Source organism: Podarcis cretensis, assembly GCF_951804945.1.
Source record: "Podarcis cretensis genome assembly, chromosome: 2".
Classification (NCBI taxonomy): Eukaryota; Metazoa; Chordata; class Lepidosauria; order Squamata; family Lacertidae; genus Podarcis; species Podarcis cretensis.
Window position 1 is genome coordinate 75,059,535 of NC_137171.1, and position 20,855 is coordinate 75,080,389.

Genomic DNA, 20,855 nt, shown 5'->3' on the forward strand with positions numbered 1-20,855 from the left:
AGACAACACTTTGGTTCTTTTCTTAGAAGTTTTGTAGACTTTTGTTTCACTAATCCTCCTGCTCTGTGATACCCCACCCACTCCAGTCTCTAGTTGGTAAAACATGTAGGGGCAGGCCCATGAAACGTTCCATAGGATAAGAGTGCATTTATTATAATAAATCACACAGTTTGGCTTCTTGATGCCATTTTGGAAAGGAGATTTTAAGTACCACTGTGTTCAGCTGACATCTTAGCCAGCTGCAAGTTTTAGATTTTGCTTAGAAAGAGCAAGAAGATCAAACTTTTGTTTGTGTGTCGCTGTGTCCTTGAGGGTGTGAGACCACACAAAAGGGAAATGGAAGGTCAAAGGAGACCCTTCTCCTCTACATCTTACAGAAAATGAATGTCTCTCCAGAATTCTCTGCCAGCACATTAGTCTGTAAAACAAACTTTATAAATCAGTCCATGGCTTGCATAAACAGTTGCTAGGCTTATGGTTAAAGAGCCAAGTTGTAAGGCCAGGTTAGGGTTAACCAGATGTCCTTTATTTGAAAAGATCTCTCTAAATTCTCTCCTAATTCATGAAACTGCAACTCTTTGTAGGATAATGGATGCCTTTTGCTTGAGATAAAAATGACTCCAGAGGCTCCTTTATTTTTGAAATATTAATCTGGCATCTTATATTCTTTATTACCATATTAAATGGAGTGAAGCATCCATTACAGGCAAAAGAATAAGATTTAGCTTCCTTCTCTAAGGAAGCACTTTATTTTGTTTCTTCCTTTTATGTTTTCTTCCAGTTACTATCTTGGGTGATTTTAACATTTCGCCCCTTCTCTTGTTAGGACATTTTCTTTTCATGAGTATGAACCAATAAATATGGATTTCTTGTCTTCTCATGTTGCTCTTCTCTAAGCCCCCATTCTGTCTTGTTTCTGTCCTGATTCTGCAGCTTTTCATTTCCCCCCAACTTTTTATATCATTCCTTCAAACGTGTTACTCTGTTCTACATTCTTGTAGGTCTTCCCTTCCTCCACCTTTCTTCATATACCATCTTTACTCCTATCCTTGTGCTTCTGAGCATACATAGCCATGGCATGCCGTAAATAATATTGTGGAGATAATATAATAATAATAATAATAATAATAATAATAATAATAATAATAATACCATATGATCTTAAGGCACTTTCGAACGACGTTCATCCTGATTGGTTTGTAGGGAGATTAGACAACAATGGCTGTTTTAAGGAGCATTCATTCTGATTTGCTTGCCAGGGAAGTTAGATGAAGTGGAGTCAAAGCAAGAGTTATCCCATATTTTCCAATGCATTTCTCTGCCGTTTCCCTTATCACAAAAGTTCTGATATTGGGGGGGGGGGGGGGGAGGCAGGTTTGTTGCAAGATGCCGTCTTCCAACTGTGCAACTTGCATTTGCCAGTATGTGATTGAATCTCACCTGGAAATAGCCACAGTCTGGAAGTGAACTTATTCATTTTAGGTTTTTGTTTGTTTGCTCTGTCTCCTGCAAAGGAAGCTTATTTTAACTTCCTTTAAGTATTTGTTGAGTATTTGTTTAAGTATTTGTTGAGTACAACAGAGGTGAAAATGAGCACTGCAGCTGCCTGCCTGTGGTAATGACTTGTATTGGTTCCAAATATCTGTGATAATCAAAGCTTCTTGAAAATGAATTAATTATTATTATTATTATTATTTACATTTGTACCCACTTTTTCCTCCTCCCCATTTTATCCTCACAACAATTCTGTGAGGTACGTTAGGCTGAGAGTAAGGGCTCATCCTGCTTGCCTCACCACTTTCGCCCAGGAAAAACCGATATTTACCACTGAATCAGAGCAAACACCAATTGGGTTTTCTCCCAATTGATGTTTGCTCTGATTTAGCACTAAAGAGAGGGTTTTCTGGGGGAAAGGAGCAGGCCAAACAGAAAACCACTTGGACCTGTGCCTAAAAAGCATGGGATAAGCAGAAAACTGTTGGGAGCTGAGCTTTCTGGGCATGGAACAAGCAGAAGTGTTGATGAGCCCTAAGAGACAGACCGAGTGAGCTTCATGGCCGAGGGGGATTTGGACTCTGGTCTCCCAGTTCCTAGTCTGAAATTCTAACCACTATGCCACAATGGTTCTCAGAGGTTAAAATTCCTTCAGGTAAAGTCTATGTACAGGACAATTTTATTCCTGGCAAAAAGTTCAAGCATAACAAGGAATTTAGTTGTTTGTCAAATAGCAAGAAGGAAGAAGACCCTGCACCAAGGATTTTCTTCTCGTCCTGAGGAAACTCACTCCCCAGTTCCATGTCCTCAGAATGTCTTGCACTTACGTTTTTGCCTTATGTTGCAGATCTACTGGCCGCCACTCCCTGGACAGAAAGAAGAATGCTTTCGGAAAGGAAAAGACCCAGTGGTAAGTCACCCTGTAAAGTATCCTGATTAATTTCCTATGAGTTTCGGCACTACTCTGATGACATGTTTGAAATGAACCTGCGACTTCTGGGAAAAGGCAGGCTGCATCCCTTGCTGACATCATCTTAATCAGTTCATCCTACTTCCATTTGGGGCAATTCCTCTATCCCTCTTCCAGCTTGTTGATGCTAGAAACAGGTTTGATGAGAATCCGCTCTTCTCAAGGGATCCAGGGAATTGCAGTTCTGCTGAGTCAGTCTAGGGATAGCTGACTAAGATTTCTTAATACCCCATCAAATGTCAGTTCCCAAGATTCTTACTAAGTCACCTTGGCAATTATTATATAACACTAATAAAAGTTTGGAGAACAGAAGGCTAGAGGCATAATACATATTCATGACTGTAATAGAATGGGATGCTGGTGATTAGTATTCATAACCTTGAAAGAAAAGTTAAGAATTAGGTTGTTTTAAGCTCACTAACCCCTTCATGGATCACTGCCTTGCCGTGGCGAAGGGGCTTGAAGAACTCAGAGAAGCTATGAACTATGCCGAGCAGGGCACCCAAGATGAACAGGTCATAGTGGAGAGTTTTGACCAAACGTGATCCACCTGGAGGAGGAACCGGCAAGCCACTCCAGTATCCCTGCCAAGAAAACTCCATGGACAAAGACAACAGGCATATAAAAGTTATGACGCTGGAAGATGAGCCCCTCAGGTCGGAAGGCGTCCAACATGCTACTGGGGAAGAGCGGAGGGCAAGTACAAGTAGATCCAGAGCTGATGAAGCGGCTGGGCCAAAGCCGAAAGGACGCTCAGTTGCGGATATGCCTGGAAGCGAAAGGAAAGTCCAATGCTGTAAAGAAAAATATTGCATAGGAACCTGGAATGTAAGAACCATGAACATGGGTAAGTTGGAGGTGGTCAAAAATGAGATGGCAAGAATAAATATTGACATCCTGGGCATCAGTGAACTAAAATGGACGGGAATGGGTGAATTCAGTTCGGATGACCATCATATCTACTACTGTGGGCAAGAAACCCGTAAAAGAAATGGAGTGGCCCTCATAGTCAACAAAAGAGTGGCAAAAGCTGTACTGGGATGCAATCTCAAAAATGATAGAATGATCTCGATACGAATCCAAGGCAGACCTTTTAACATCACAGTAATCCAAGTTTATGCACCAACTACTGGTGCTGAAGAAACTGAAATTGACCAATTCTATGAAGACTTACAACACCTTATAGAAGTGACACCAAAGAAGGATGTTCTTCTCATTATAGGGGATTGGAATGCTAAAGTAGGGAGTCAAGAGATAAAAGGAACAACTGGCAAGTTTGGCCTTGGAGATCAAAACAAAGCAGGGCAAAGGCTAATAGAGTTCTGTCAAGAGAACAAGCTGGTCATCACAAACACGCTTTTCCAGCAACACAAGAGACGACTCTACACATGGACATCACCAGATGGGCAGCATCGAAATCAGATTGATTATATTCTCTGCAGCCAAAGATGGAGAAGCTCTATACAGTCAGCAAAAACAAGACCTGGAGCTGACTGTGGCTCAGATCATCAGCTTCTTATAGCAAAATTCAAGCTTAAACTGAAGAAAGTAGGAAAAACCACTGGGCCGGTAAGATACAATCTAAGTCAAATCCCTTATGAATACACAGTGGAAGTGAGGAACAGGTTTAAGGATTTAGATTTGGTGGACAGAGTGCCTGAAGAACTATGGATGGAGGCTCGTAACATTATACAGGAGGCAGCAACAAAAACCATCCCAATGAAAAGGAAATGCAAGAAAGCAAAGTGGCTGTCCAATGAGGCCTTACAAATAGCGGGGTAGAGAAGGCAAGCAAAATGCAAGGGAGATCGTGAAACATACAGGAAATTGAATGCAGATTTCCAAAGAATAGCAAGGAGAGACAAGAAGACCTTCTTAAACAAGCAATGCAAAGAAATAGAGGAAAGCAATAGAATGGGAAGAACCAGAGATCTGTTCAAGAAAATTGGAGATATGAAAGGAACATTTCGTACAAAGATTTCCATAATAAAGGACAAAAGTGGAAAGGACCTAACAGAAGCAGAAGACATCAAGAAGAGGTGGCAAGAATACACAGAGGAATTATACCAGAAAGAAATGGATGTCTCATATACCCCAGGTAGTGTGGTTGCTGACCTTGAGCCAGACATCCTGGAGAGTGAAGTCAAATGGGCCTTAGAAAGCACTGCAAATAACAAGGCCAGTGGAAGTGATGGTATTCCAGCTGAACTATTTAAAATTTTAAAAGATGATGCTGTTAAGGTGCTACACTCAATATGCCAGCAAGTTTGGAAAACTCAGCAGTGGCCAGAAGATTGGAGAAGATCAGTCTACATCCCAATCCCAAAGAAGGGCAGTGCCAAAGAATGCTCCAACTATCGCACAATTGCCCTAATTTCTCACGCTAGCAAGGTTATGCTTAAAATTCTACAAGGAAGGCTCAAGCAGTATGTGGACCGAGAACTCCCAGAAGTGCAAGCTGGATTTAGAAGAGGCAGAGGAACCAGAGACCAAATTGCAAACATGCGCTGGATTATGGAGAAAGCTAGAGAGTTCCAGAAAGACATTTACTTCTGCTTCATTGACTATGCAAAAGCCTTTGACTGTGTCGACCACAGCAAACTATGGCAAGTTCTTAAAGAAATGGGAGTGCCTGATCACCTCATCTGTCTCCTGAGAAATCTCTATGTGGGACAAGAAGCTACAGTTAGAACTGGATATGGAACAACTGACTGGTTCAAAATTGGGAAAGGAGTACGACAAGGCTGCATTTTGTCTCCCTGCTTATTTAACTTATATGCAGAATTCATCATGCGAAAGGCTGGGCTGGATGAATCCCTAGCCGGAATTAAGATTGCCGGAAGAAATATCAACAACCTCAGATATGCAGATGACACAACCTTGATGGCAGAAAGTGAGGAGGAATTAAAGAACCTTTTATTGAGGGTGAGAGTGCAAAATATGGTCTGAAGCTCAACATCAAAAAAACGAAGATCATGGCTACTGGTCCCATCACCTGCTGGCAAATAGAAGGGGAAGAAATGGAGGCAGTGAGAGATTTTACTTTCTTGGGCTCCATGATCACTGCAGATGGTGACAGCAGCCACGAAATTAAAAGACGCCTGCTTCTTGGGAGAAGGGCAATGACAGGCCTAGACAGCATCTTGAGAAGTAGAGACATCACCTTGCCAACAAAGGTCCGTATAGTTAAAGCTATGGTTTTCCCAGTAGTGATGTATGGAAGTGAGAGCTGGACCATAAAGAAGGCTGATCGCCGAAGAATTGATGCTTTTGAATTATGGTGCTGGAGGAGACTCTTGAGAGTCCCATGGACTGCAAGAAGATCAAACCTCTCCATTCTGAAGGAAATCAGCCCTGAGTGCTCACTGGAAGGACAGATTGTGAAGCTGAGGCTCCAGTACTTTGGCCACCTCATGAGAAGAGAAGACTCCCTGGAGAAGACCCTGATGTTGGGAAAGATGGAGGGCACAAGGAGAAGGGGGGCGACAGAGGACAAGATGGTTGGATAGTGTTTTCGAGGTTACCAGCATGAGTCTGACCAAGCTGCGGGGGGCAGTGGAGGACAGTGCCTGGCGTTCTCTGGTCCATGGGGTCACGAAGAGTCGGACACGACTAAACGACTAAACAACAACAACAACAACAAAGCTCACTAAGTATGTGACATTTTATGAAGGCTTTATCACATTTTAATTGTAAGAAAACTTGCCAGTTTTAATGAATATAGATTGGGAACCAATCCTTCAGGCATTGCGTTCTTGATGCGTCCATACATAAGCATCACGTCTTTACAGATCTTACCTGTTCGGGCTGTTAGAAAAGAAAGCTCATCACATGGGAAGGTGAGTAGCTTGAGGGACAGTTCAATGTTTAGCTCCCACCGGTTGGATTTTGGAAGCATTCCCATGGATAAGTGCACATGAATATGTTTTGTTGGAATGAGTCATCCATGCAGCTTGTAAATTGCTTTCGAATATATGGGGTGGGGTGGGGGTGGGGTTATAGAAAGGTGAGTGACTACATGTATAAAGGAATGAACTTGCTTCAAGGCTCTTGGTTACATTGTTTTGTGAACTGAAATCTTTTTTGTGTGTGAAAGCGCAATTCTAATTTGAGAATAACTGCCTAGGCATCTCTCTCCGCCCTCAGCCCCATCTTGATACCATATATCTGAAAACTGGTCCGCACCTGCACTTCGATATTCATCTATGAAGTAAAAAAAAAAAAAAAAAAGAATTTTTTAAATGATACTAGGAAATAAATATATTGTATGGTCCAGTCTTCCCCAGCTAAAGCCAAGTTCACATATCCGCTCACTGCTAGATGCATCAGTTAGCTTACATTTTAGACACAATTGTTTTCGCAGGCATGGGAAAGTGGAAGACTTCTTAGGGAAAGAAGAATCTTAAACAAGCAGCAGGAAACTTTCTGCAGTGTTGGGGTACCAGTTATAAGTGGGGTCACCTGAGATGCACCAAAGGGTATCACACACTGAACTATACAAGGTGAAAGAGAGTGACAGTTGTTTTGTTTTTTTAAAATATTATCAAATTTTCAAGCAATAAACAGAATCATATCAAGAAAAATACAAGTGCATTAGAAAATTAGGAGAACACAATATTTGTAAAGCATGTCTAGTGTAACCCCATATCACAGATTTTGTCACTGATGCATATTACAAAAGGATATCTCACTCAAACATAATATGACAAGTTTCCCATCTCCAAAGTTAAGAAACTACAGGAAAGGCTGATTGGAATAACCATTCTTATTAAAAGCAGAGGAAAGAAAACTTCAACCTGCTGATACCATCATTACCAGAATGATGGGTTAAACAGGCTGCCAAAATCCTCAGGGGCGGGGGGCGGGGCGGGAAGGAAAGTTCATATAGATGTACCAGATGTATATGAACTTGGGTAAAAATGACCAATGTGTTGTTGGGCTAAGTTTGCTTTCCCCCTCAAGAGACATTACAAGGGAGATATGATTACATAAGGAAAGCTCTGCAGAATCAGACCAAATGTTCACCTGGTCCAGCATCTTACTTCAGCATCGCTCTAGGTTGATTGTTCTGTCAGCACAAGCTTTCCAGCTTTCCAGATGGAACAGTCTCCCTTGTCTTCCCCCATGCCTTGTTCTGGGTGTTCTCCCACCCCACAACCCAGCTTCAGGGATTAAAGGGGGTTCATGGGCGGAGGAGAGGGGGACAGAGACCCAGAATCCTTTGAGGGAAAGAATCTGCTTTGCATGTGCTTTAAAGGTGTGGTATGTATGGTGACTACACTACCTGAAAGACCATAATTTCCTGCATGAAGATGCCCACTTATTATAGTCATCAGGGGATGCCAGGACAGCTCCTTCTGCCTTCATTGGATACATTCAGATGCCAAGTTAAACAACCCCACTTGAAGGTGTGTGTATGTGTGTTTTAAAAAACCATATATTGTGGTACTGTTCATTGTTCTTGCTTTTTTTGTTTTATTTTCTTATTGCTGGATTGTGTTTCTTTTGTTTTAAGATATTTTGACTGCAATCCACCCCGAATACCTTATTTGAGTAAACATGGGATATAAATGTTTTATACATAAACAAATACATATGTGGTATATTTATATTACTTTTCTCATAGCTGCAGTGTTTTCCATTCCCTTACATTGCGGGTGAGAAATCTTTTGGCTCTCCAGATGTCATTGGACTACAACTCTCATCAACCCCAGCCAACACAGGTCCAGGTGAGGGATGCTGGACATTGTAGTCCAGCAGTATCTGGAGAGCCACAGGCTCCCCCACCCTTCCCTTGCATAGCTCACCCTCACCACAGCTCTGTGAGGATTACTGGGAGGGAGCTGAGGTTGAAATACAGTGGATGGCCCACAGCCACCCACTGAGCTCACAGTTCAGGATTTGCACCCAGTCCTCTAAGTCTGACTAGGCAGCCACTTGTGTGGACAGAGGCCGGGAAAAATGTTAATGGGAGCTTTTCCCACAGGGCTCCTTGCACATTTTACTTTCTAGCTTTGCCTATTCTTTACATATCACTTCACAGTCACGCAAGTAGTTACTTAGAAAACATGCTCTGAGACAATGGGGACCTTGAGAGGCCTAAGAGGGGATCTGAACCCCTTGCTGACAGTCCATCCCAAAGTAATTGCTCCCAAGAGTGGCCATCACTCACTTCGGTTTCCACATGTTTATTTTGCAATCTGTCACCAATGGCTGCCCCTTTCGTGTAGCCTTTTAAAATTCCAGCTCCTTGCTATTTTAGTGGGTAACTTTTGCAGAAACAAAGCAGGGAATCCTCTGAAATGAAGCATTTAGCTACACTGAAGGGCACTACAGTATCCGGGTTCTTAATATGGGAACTTGACCCATGCCGCACTGCAGGGAACAGAGCAATGGAAGTAGTCCTTAATTATAATGCCTTTTGGGAATACACTTACCGCCAGAGGTCCAATTATCTTACGGAAGTGAAATGCCTTTGCCGGCGCCATCCCACAAAGGCACCCAACTAGAAGGTAAGCATCATTGCCGTCAGCCATTCTGCCTGTTGGTTATACTGAATTTTCATAATTCATCCTCATCACTGCACTGTGAAGATTACTAGGAGGGGACTGAGACAGACAGACAGTGGCTTCCACAAAGCAATCCACCAAGCTTTGTAAACTGTAGATTTCTGTACTGTACCTTTCTTTGATTCTTCTATCGATAACACTTTGTGACTTTGTTGACAACACTGCCCGTTCCTTTTCTTTTCATTATTTATTGCCTCTGTGAGCTGGTACATGACACCCAGACATCATGCCCTCATTTATAACCACTGGTTGGCTCTTCTCCCTCAGTTCTCCATTGAATACTGAGAGGATCTGGAAACTAAACATTATGAGGAACAATTGAGGAAGTTGAACATGTTTAGCCTGGAAAAGAGGAGAGTGAGAGGAGATATGATAGACATCTTCAAATATCTAAAGGGCTAAGCAAGCTTGGTTTCTTCTACTCTGGAGGGTAGGACCCAAACCAATGGATTCGAGTTACAAGAAAGCAGATTCTGACTAAACATCAGGAAGAACTTTCTGACAATAAGAGCTGTTCAGCAGTGGAACGGGAGTGGACTCTCTTTTATTGGAGGTTTTTAAGCAGAGGTTGGATGGTCATCTGTTATGGATACTTTAGTTGAGATTTCTGCATTGCAGGGAGTTGGACTAGATGACCCTTGAGTCCGCTCCAACTCTAAGATTCTAGGATTCTAGGATTGTAGAATAGAGAAATCAAGCCAACTGACTGAGTGAATGCTAGTTACCACAAGTGGCTGCATCATGGGCATAACATTTTGCATGTCTGTTGACAGATAAGGAGAGGGACAATAAGTATTCCTTGTTTTCAGGTGCTACTTTTGGATTTCCCCCCCATTTAACTCTGGTGCCCTCTTGCCTGAGAAAAACCAGTTGCTCCTGAAATATGTTTGTAAGACTAGGAGTGTCAGAAGGCTTCTCTAAGCACCATAATTCAGCTAAATGGAAACAGAGATTAATCAGGGTTGACAGAATTAAATAGACTCATTAGAACTCCTCATGCCACTAGAAAAACAGTAGTAGTAAATGCTAAAAGAAATGGAAACAAGGACTTCAGAGCCAGCTTTCTTATTATAAGGGGAGGAGAAATGGGTGTATGAAAGCAATTAGATTATCGGCAGTGAACTCTGGTTGTTTATCTGGACTAAGGACCTTGGTAATTTGATGCTAATTTGATGCTATTTTGGTTTAGCTTAACATAGCAAAAGGTATATTAGGACTCCATTGGAATATTGGTCTAGTGTTTCCAACCTTAAGCTTAAAAATTTGAACTCTTTTAAAATCGCTTATTCTTTCATGTCACAAGTTATTAAAATTTACAACATGAGGGCTCTTATCCTGCCCCATTTCCAGTATTTTCAATTCCCCCCCCTATTTTTCCCCAATATGTTAGAAAAGATGGCAATCCAAGAAAGAAGTCAGGATGTGAGAGGTTAATTTATAACTCTCGTTTTTGTACAAAAGGTGCACTATCTGAATACTTTAATGTTGTTAAACCTGCCAGCTTTTAATAAATCACAGTTTATGAAACATTGGGAAGGATCATCTTGACTTTGCAAAATTTCACAATGTGAGGAAGAATGTATGAAAAACATGAACCATCACACCTTATGGAGGTTGTTTTGAGAAATAATGAATTTCTTTTGACCACATTCAGACTTCAACCTTTTTTCCTTGATTGTGATTCTGACTTTTGTGAGTGTGACACTTCCCTGCCATGAATTAGACTTGTGCTTCACTTGCTATTAATCCCTGTATAGTCTTAACTGGGTACCAACTTTGGCCTGGCTTTGAACCCATGTACTAAAAGCAGAGGGTTATGTAACCCATTATTTCATTCCCTTGAGGTTTGTAATTTATTACCTAAAAATAAAAAAAATAAAAATTGGTACAGCTAAGATGGATAATCAGAGATAGGATATAGCATGTTCTATTTGATGGGGTGATGCAGAGTAAGAAGGCTAAGATAGGAGTGGGAGTCACTAAGCATCTGTTTTTCTACAGCAATAGATCCTTCTGTGTGTTGTGAGATGGATAGATCTTTAGAGGCCATCAGAATCTGGAGGTGCCTTCAGCAGTCTCTCTGACTTCTCTGTGCTTATCTGCCAATGCTAGCTGCTCCGGAAAAGGGAGCAATTAATCCAGGTCAGACTTGTGAATGGTCATTTGTCATCCTGCTGTGTAACTAACTAAACTTCCTTTTTAAATGACTACTTTGTCCAGATCAACGTTGTATGTCTCCTTCATTTCCTGCCATTGTCCCTCCCACCACCACTATTACATTTTGCCCTGTATCTCTATCAGAATTTGAGAGCAGCTGAAATTAGGTTCCTTGCTGATGTTCCTTCTTGGGGACAGAACATAAGGAGAGCCTTGCTGGTTCTGGTCCAGCATTCTGTTTCCCAGAGGGTCCAGCTAGATGCCTATGGATGCTCCTAAGCAGGGCCCAAGGGCAACAGTCCTCTCCTGCTATTGTTTTCCAATATCTGGTATCAGAAGCATGGTGCTTCTGGCTCTGGATATACTAGTATACATCCATCACGAGTAGGTAGCTATGGAACATTTCTGTTATGAAAGGTTTTGGGATATTTGCAGGAAGCTATGGGCCACACATGGATTGCTGCTTATGCCATGTGGCTGGCCTGATGGTTTTGAGGAAGCAAGTTTTGAGACAAGACTTACCGGTATTTTTGCAAAAGCCATGTTGATTGTTTTCCAGCTAGACTTATCCTTCTGAATGCCTGATAATTGTATATTTAATTAAGCTTTCTACCAGTTTATCTAGAGCAGTTGTAGATATCTCACCTGTAATTTCTCAGATCAACCTGGACACCCCCCTTTTTTAAAAACGATGTGTTACTTTGACCACTTTCCAGTCTTCAAGTACAGAGGCCAGTCTTCGGTACAAGTTACATATTTTTGTAGGTGATAAGCAATTTCATATCTGAGTTCTTTTGAGAACTCTCAGATGGATAACATCTCGATTCAGTGATTTGTTAGTTTGTGAGACAGGCCTAAAACATCATCTCTTGTCACTACTATTAGCCTCAGTTTCTCAGACTCCCTTCCTGAAAATGTCACTTTCGGTGTGGGTATCTGCCCCATGTTCTCTACAGTGAAGATGGATGCTAATAATTCAGTTTCACTGCAATCTCCTTATCCTTCTTTAGCACACTATTTGACTTTTTTTATGTTGTTGCCAAACAGCTTCCCTAACCACTTTCCTGTTTGTAATATATTTGATTATTTTTATTGTTGGTGTTAATGTTTTAGTAATATGCACCTCCAATACCACTCTCTCTATCTGCATTCCTTATGGCATTTCTTTTGCCGATGTTTGTGTTCCTTTTTGTTCTCATTTGGGTAAGACGTCCATTACCTAACATTACCATTACCTTTACCATTACCTTTGCCTCAAAGAGCAAAGTGGAGGTGGATTTCCTGGGTGAGAGGCGGTCTGGAAGACTTAGTGGAGTGATGAAGGGCAGTGAGAGCCGTTACATTTCTGTGTTAAGTGTGAAACGCCATATCATATAAGTTAGTTTATAATTTAAGAGACATTCCCTTATTTTAGAACATTGGCTAACCCTTTCATACTAAGTTGTGGACAATGGCCCACATTCCCACGGAGTTGTTGGAGCAGAGGAATGACCAAGACTGTTGTACAAACTGATGACTGAATTTGCAGGTTAAATTAGGGTTTATGCCAGTCTTCATTCTGTGTTTTATCCTCAATGACACAAAATTATTACATATCAAACTTTAAAATCACATACAGACTCAGAGACATGGCCAAATAGCTATCTAGCAAAGCGAGTGTAAACTGGCAATGCTTGGTTGGGGTTCTGTTCTGCATCTTGGTTTCTGATCAATGGTCTGGAGGCAGCTAGTGGCCTCCTGCAACGAACCCAGTACCTTGGCTCACGATCAAAGATCCCATATTTCATGGAATTGGAAGGAGTCTCAATGTTTGTGCATGCCAACAACCTGTAGTACTGAAGTGGTATTTGTCATTCCCAAACTGTTTGTTCTAGGGCCCATTAATTAATACAGAATCTGCTTTCCTTTAAACTGCCTCTTAGTGTTAATGTCTTTGCAGGCAGAGGGCAATTATTCCCTGTCCTTTTTGAGGAACTCTTTTGCATCGTGTTGCCCTTTGGAGGACATCTGACTCTCAGCAATTTTATTATCACTCTTTTGATTTTAATAGTAATTTTATGATTTAATCCATAAATCATGTATATAGTGTTCTTAAATGTAAATAGCTATTAAAGTGACTTTGATACAGATCAACAGCAAAGGAGTTCAGAATCAAACTGGGGGAGAAGCCTCGTGGATTTCTTTTAAAGATTGATTCTTCGACAATTTTGTGGTTTGAAGTAGGGGTAAAGAGGTTCTGTGTGGTTGTTTTTTTTTAAAAAAAGTTGAAGTATTGTCAAGCCTACTTCTTGGAATTTCTAAATAAAGATGCTGTTTCTAGCCCTATTGTGACAGTTTCTTCCTGTTTTCTGCTAACCTAACAACACTGTTACGTAGCATATATCTTGGCTCATACAGGAAATCAGGGCACAAGGCAATATGAAGACCTCACTTCCTGGCCTGAGTTGACCATACAATGGGATGGAAGCAGAGGGGTCACACGTGTAGTCTGATGAGGGAAAGGGCTTGCATTAGCTAGAGTGGAGTGGCAGGGAGTGTGGGATACGTGCCAAACGTATTTTTAAATTAAAAAAAGCAGGAATTTACTGCCCACTTCCACAATAACAAGGAAGGCCTGATGCCTAGCTGGACATAATACAATGGGGATTGGTCACGTGAGCTTGGAGAGAGGAATGGACCGTGTGACTGTAAAGGTATTTGGCATTGTTCTGTGCACTTGCATGTGGAACCAGATTTTTTGCATCATTGTGGTCCTTAGAGGATTGGAAAACGCTTTAGGGTTTACATCTGCATGTATCCCTTCCTGCTATTTGGATCCTAGGCGTAGGGTGGGGAAAGAGGTGGCGTATCCCAGGGCTCAGCATTGTTGCTGACTTTGACCCAGGGGACAATGCTGGCAAGTCCAATATGACACCTGCTTTCATTCTGAATTGTTTTGGCTATGCTGCCTCCTTTTCTGCCATAGTCATTATTATTTAATTAGTTAATTAATTAAACTTTTTTAAAAATTCCACTCCAGCCAAAAAAGGCTCCCAGAGCAGCTTACAAATCACAAAAACACAGAGAAGAAGTCTGCTGGATCAGGCCAATAGCCCATCTAGTCCAGTTTTCACAGCGTCTGACTAGATGGTTGTGGGAAACCAGCAAGCAGGAAGAGACTACTCTCAGGCTTACCATCTAAAAAAGACATGAGAAAAAAGGGAGAAAGCAGTAAACAAGCTCAGGTTAAAGTTCTTAGACACAGGTTGCTCTAAGAACCAACTGGTCTCTCAGCTGTGTTGATGGAGAGACCTTGTATCCCTTTTCTTCCCTCTCCTGCTGATTAAGCTCTGATCTCAATGTCCATCTTGTCATCACACCCACCCACCTTTAACCAACTTTGATCATTGCTAAAAGTCAATTTCTGTGATGCACGTGAAGCATCATGAATCCCAATCGTTGTTTCTTTTCCAGACAGAATGTGCCAACTACATCAGAGTGCTTTACCCTTTAAACCGGACACACTTATTGGCCTGTGGAACAGGGGCTTTCCACCCAATCTGTGCTCTTATCTACGTGGGACACCGAGGAGAGGTAAGGAAGGATTCCCTTTCCCCCCTCTGCGATAATGTTAGCCCTGTGACACGATAAATGTATGGTGTGGGAAGATCTGGCATGTAGAGGAATGCAAAGACATGTGGTTCCCATCACCAAAGACTTAAGAGCAGGGCAGGTACCAGATAGATCAGGATCTGCTGGTAGATGAGCAGAAGCAACTCTCAATAGTTTAACAACAGTAAGTAAAAGTTTTAAGTGAAATATCTGCCGTAGCCGGTCTTGAGCTATTTGCTTATCTCTTAACCTTTGACTATATCTTTGTTCCAATGTGCTGGCCACTATGAGAGTTCTGTGTTAGAACCCTTAGCATACTGTAACTCAGATGTAATACAGCATCCATTTTATGAAGTGCTACAGGTAATTGACTCTGTCACTGAGCCCATATCTTATGGGATGTCTTAACTGTTCCGTAGGTAGACTGCTGCAGAAGAATATAGAAGAGCTCTGTGGAATCAGGATCTAGCTCAGCATTTGGTTCCCCAAGTGTCAAAGTAGGTGCTTATGGGGAAACACATGCTGGACTAGGTAGATCAAGAGTTGGGGGATGGGGGGAGTTTTTACAGCCAATATCTTTACTTAGCCACCCACCCTGTGGGACACCTTTGACAGTCACCTAATGTCATTATGACGTCAGGTGACACCTTCAGAGGGACTTGCTGATTAGCGCTGAAAGTGACCCCCTATGATTAGCTGATTGCCTCTGGCAGGACAACTTCAAAGGGCTCACTACAGGCCCCAGTTTATGTAACTGCATTCAATTTAGATTCAAACCATGCCTGACAATGACCATTATTTTCTTTGCAGAGGAAAAAATACTTGAATCCAAACTGTGCCTGGAAATGGACTTTAAAGCAGCTTGCAGTGAGCCCCTTTGAAGGTGCACTGTCAATGAAAGCATACCTTCAAACGGGTTTTCTGACAGCCCTTTGACCACAGGAACCCACAGACAACCTGCCCCAAATGCACTAGGGAGTTCCCCAATGGAAACTGCTTAGTGCAATCCTACCCATAACATAGAGAACAATGAAATTGGTGGGATGAGGACAGGGCCATGGGATCATCCTCTCTTTCTCCCTCAGTTTCATGAGGTTTGAATGACTGAAGTGTGCTCTAGGCTTAGGAACTTTCTAGCTTTGCATTTCCTCAACAATCTTTCCCAACCATACATTTATATTGCCCTATTAAACAGAAAGGCTGATTTAAGTGCTTGTATTTCTTTAAACAGGAAAAAAAAAACCCTTGTTACCCAATAAACTGGACTGTAATATCAGATGCACTTAAGTCTTCTTGTTGTTATGGGTTAATGTGGCTGGACTTGTGGAATTTGTCCAACCATGTAAGCATCCAGGAAAGAAATGGATTTTGGGTCTATTAATCTGTCAGGCTGATTGATGCTCTACTGTGTATCCGACCCCAGCTCAAACGACCTCTCCTTTCTGGTTGTTTTTTTTAAAGAGAAATCCACGCCCCCTTTATTTTTTGGACGCTCACTCCAAGCACATTCTGTTAGCTATTTGAAGGGATGGAGGAACAAGAAAGATGGCTGTGTAAAGAAAGAGACAGAGAGCTTAAAATGGGGAACAGAGCCAAGAACCAGGGAAGAGGCAGGTGAAATTGAGATCTCAACGACTGTGCTCAGAAGAGAAGCAGCATGTTCTTAATAATTTGCATTAAACCACCTGTCTCTTGGGGTTGGCAGACAGACGTGAACACCAGCTATTTCTCTCCCTGTGCAACAATGCTTGGCTGCCTCATGTGAGAACTACAAGTATGGCTGGCTGATGGCATGACTGGGAGAGTCCAGAACACCAATTTTGGACTGCGGTTTTATTTGTCTGGTGTTGGGAGCTACTAACCATATTGCTAAACTTCCTACTCCAAGCAAGGAAGGCCATTGTGCATGAGACATGGATCTCATTTACTAGCTCAATCCCTATGGTTCTTTTCTGGACTGATTCCTGACGTTGTACAGTCTTTATGGATTTAGACAGTGCTTGCTTCCTGCTGGGATTTATATATATATATAATATAAATATATATATATATATATATATATATATATATATATATATATATATATATATATTAATTTTATACACACACACACACACATATATATATTAATTATAAAATATGTGGGTGGCATTTCCCTCCCTCCAAGCTTTTGATTTCCCTCTGAGCCGTTTCTCATAAATCAAGCTGGCCTTAGCAGGAAGGTCATTCAGCTTCACCCTGTAACCCCTCTCGCTTGGGAGGATTGGACTCGCAGAAGCTTTTATTGAGTGCATGAGAGAAAGGACCCTTTCAGCACAGCTGTTCATTGTGAGCAAAAGGGATGATCGGACTGTCCCTCTGACATCTCACCCCATAACCATATCCGGCAGTTCCTTCCCCCTTTGCTAAACGCTCATGCTGATTTAGCCACGTTATTGAGAGGCGTAACAAAATACAATTGGGGTCCTGTGCTGCTGCTGCTGCTGCAGCAGCATGTCAGAAATTTAACAAGCCTAGCCTTGGCCTTATATTGGCCTGCAAACTGCACTGGGGAACAACCCTATGCTTGGGTGTGCGTGGACAGTTGCATGATGAAGACATTTAATTAGGCAGCTTGAAGAGGCTGCTTTGTCTGGCCAAGTGGATAACTGGCAGGAAGGCAGGAAAGCACAAGCTGTTCCAGGCATTGCAAAGCAGGAGGGTGAATAATACAGATTCCCAGCATCCTTAGGCCCACTGTCTCATATATGCCACTTTTTAATTTTTTTATTCTTATGATGGTCTGTGGTGCTGGATCAAAAGTGTCATAACTGCTTACCATCTGAAAATCCATACAGAGCAAAAGCCTTTCACCAAAAACTTTTAGACAACACAGCAGGTTGGTTTGGGAAGGAACTCTTTGTTCATCTGGGATCCAGGGTAAGAATGTTCTAGACTAGAGCCTTAACTCTCTCCCTGCCCCTCTGCTACCATCAGGGGTTACATAACTGCAGTCTAGATTGTAAAATCATTTCCTGGCATACTTGAGAAATGAGGAGATGGTCTTCTGAGCTCTTCTGAAAGTCTTACTGACTCAAAAGGTTCCTCTTGTTCTGGCAGTTTTCTCTGTTGCTGTCTCTCCAAGTCCCAGCTGTTAACATCATGGGCTTGCCTCTCAGTTTCCTGAAACTGTGACTGATTAAACTTATCAGAAGAAGACAGGAAAGATGAATAGTGCTCAGGCCTCTGTTAATAATTTTCTGAGTAACCAAATCTGAAATAAGTACAATTCCTTATTGTAAAAACACACCAGAGCCAAAATGATTTCAATAATAAACAAATTAAAGGGCTATCAGTATTGAGAAATATACAGATTTAACATGTTCACACTGAGAACATAACTACATGTGGTGTTGATTGTATTGCTTACAGTCATGCTGCCATGATCTAATTATTTACTTAGAGGTGCACCCCTGGTTTTTTAATTGAAACAGGGGTGTATGGGAAAGGAAAAAATAATCGCTTCGCCCTTCAATGTCAAAGAAAATGGCCCAATGGGGGCTTTTGACTAGTGTGTGTGTTGCTACTGCTGCTGCTGCTGCTGTTGCTGTTGCTGTTGAGATTGCAGTGGAGAGGGAAGAATTAAACTTCTCCTTTCTGCACATGGGCGCTCTAATTAAAAAATCCAAAACAGGGTCAGTGTAATTGCAAGTGACCAGCTGGAGTCATGTGAAGTTAAGGCCCTAATTTTTGCTGAATAATGTCAGCATCCATTTTTCTTATGGTTAGATAGAAAACTTCATCCTGGTCACTCTATGCTAGCATCTCATGCTCGTCCTAAGATATTTTCTGATGCATCTGTCCAGGCTCTCTTCATTCCTTCCACATGAGCACTCTCTCATCACCTCTGAATTTCAGACTACCCACTCAGAGAGCTGTGGCTCTTTTAAGCTGTCTTGATGCCTTATTTGTCATTTGTGCTCTTCTCTCCTCAGCATGTGTTCAGCTTGGATCCTTCCAGTGTAGAAAGTGGCCGGGGCAGATGTCCTCATGAGCCCAACAGGGCATTTGCAAGTGCTTTCATTGGTAGGTGCCAAACTAGATCAGTGTGAGTTTTGTACCCTAGCAGCAGGGTTGAATGTCCTTATTTTTATGTTTATATATTGCTTTCTGCCAAGGCATTCAAGGCAGTTTAAAACACTAAACAAGGTTACAAAATATTAAAAAGCAGATTTGCCTTCAGCGTTTGGTGGTTTCCCAGGAAGCTAGTAGTGTGAGCTCCTTGCCTGGTCTTTGCCTCTTCTGTTCTTTCCCTCAGAGATCATGGGTCTAAGTCGGCCCAGGGAAGTTCGTGGAGCGGTGGCCCAACCATTCTCTCAGGCTCTTTCATGGCCAGCTCAAGAGCTGGGGACATGGTCTTTAACCACTATTTTAGGATAGGGAAGCCTCTTTGATCATGTGATTTTACTGCTTGTCAGTTCTGACAGAAAAGAAAAGGTTACAAGCAAGCTACTGTACCTTCATAAACCCACACTGCAGCCAGCTGCTCTCCGAAGTGAAAACTGGAGGTAGCTCAGGTTGTCCAAACCAGTTTTAAAAGTGGCCAATAAATTGCACCTACAACCTAAAGTTAATACAAAATTCAGTAGTGAATTTTTTATAGGAAAGCCTTTATAGAACCCCCTCCCCAAAGATAGGTTTGGGGGGTTGAATGTTCATTGGAGGCATCCATACTTCTCCTCAGTTCAGGGTATGTTTTGTAAATTACCGGTATTATTATTGAGTTTTTTACCTGCCTTCACCATAAAGTGCCAGGGTGGGTTACAGCAGTTGATATGTGGTCCCTTTCATAGGTAAGACTATGCCCCCCCCCGCCCCATAAAAAGTGTGCCTGCTTCTCAACTATATTTCATCTAATGAACTTGCAGTATACCCCAATCATGTGTGTTACATACCAACATTTCAACAAGGAAACTTGGCATGTGAAAGGAGGGTAATCTGTCAGTGACCGTACTTGCATGCTTGTGTAAGGCATTTTCTGAACTCTTTCAAGATCTCTGTGCTGATGTGTATATAATTCAAAGCTGTGGTCTATTAAACTATGGTTTATTAAACCATAGTTTGGTGTTATGTTTGTACTTTCACTAATGGCTTCATTATTGTTTGTCTATTGCCAGTGAACAATGATCTGAAGTCTGTTGTTTAACTATGGCTTGGCATTATGTGTGAACTCAGCATCTTTCCACACCATACCATAGTTTGTTTGGACACCTCAGACGCTCACCAAGAAAAAGGACACAAGGCACAAGTAGCTGGAAAACTGACCAAATTTTGAAGAAGCAAGCCATGGTTCCTTTGTCTGTCTGGGGAACAACTCGTGGTTAACTCATGACTTTTTCAACCATGGCTTAGTGTTATAATGTGTGAAACAGGCCAAAATCTCCTCTTTTTGATGTAGTTGTATAAAACAGGTTTATGTGACTTTTCAGCCAAGCAATTCCTGTGCTGTGAAGATTGGTATAAGGGACTTGCCAAGACTATGACCTTTGAAAGAACCAGTGCCCAAATCAACACTCACCATTAATTCATTAGGAGATTTTAGGCAAAGCTAGCCTCTCTCTGCCTCCCATCTACAAATACTGATGTACTTTATATGATGGTTATAATATAGGATGATAATAAACATCATGTATGGGAAGCTTTTTGAATATTCTAGTGTGCTTTATAATGCTACGTATTGTTTTTCTTGTTAGTGCATGACTGTTATGCAAGGATTGATTGTTTCTGTGGGGCTTCTTTCCCAGGTGGAGACTTGTATACAGGACTAACAGCAGATTTCTTGGGCAGGGACTCTGTGATCTTCCGAACTATGGGACACCGCTCCCCTCTGCGCACTGAGATGGACCAGCGGCTGCTTAATGGTAGGAGAACAGGATGTGAAGTGGAGTGGAGGCCAAAGGCTACAATAAAATTGTACTTAGAAAATAAGAACAGGGAGTTGTCTGTATAACTAAGCCTCTTTGGAATATATGCCCATTAATAAGAGGACACCTTGTGTGCTGCTTCTTTTGGTAACCACTTGTTATTAAAGTGAG

At 41.8% G+C, this 20,855-nt stretch overlaps 1 protein-coding gene across 2 annotated transcripts in view; it reads left to right on the top strand.

Moving 5' to 3' along the window:
- Positions 1 to 20,855, top strand: part of SEMA3G (semaphorin 3G) — a 79,878-nt gene that overhangs the window by 37,636 nt on the left and 21,387 nt on the right. The window contains exons 3-6 of one of the 2 annotated variants that reach the window (XM_079968047.1): positions 2,342 to 2,404; positions 14,644 to 14,763; positions 18,756 to 18,846; positions 20,565 to 20,681. In XM_079968047.1, the coding sequence (XP_079824173.1) occupies positions 2,342 to 2,404; positions 14,644 to 14,763; positions 18,756 to 18,846; positions 20,565 to 20,681 (391 nt within the window). The remainder of the gene's footprint in view (positions 1 to 2,341; positions 2,405 to 14,643; positions 14,764 to 18,755; positions 18,847 to 20,564; positions 20,682 to 20,855) is intronic. The other variant, XM_079968048.1, reaches the window with a different exon arrangement.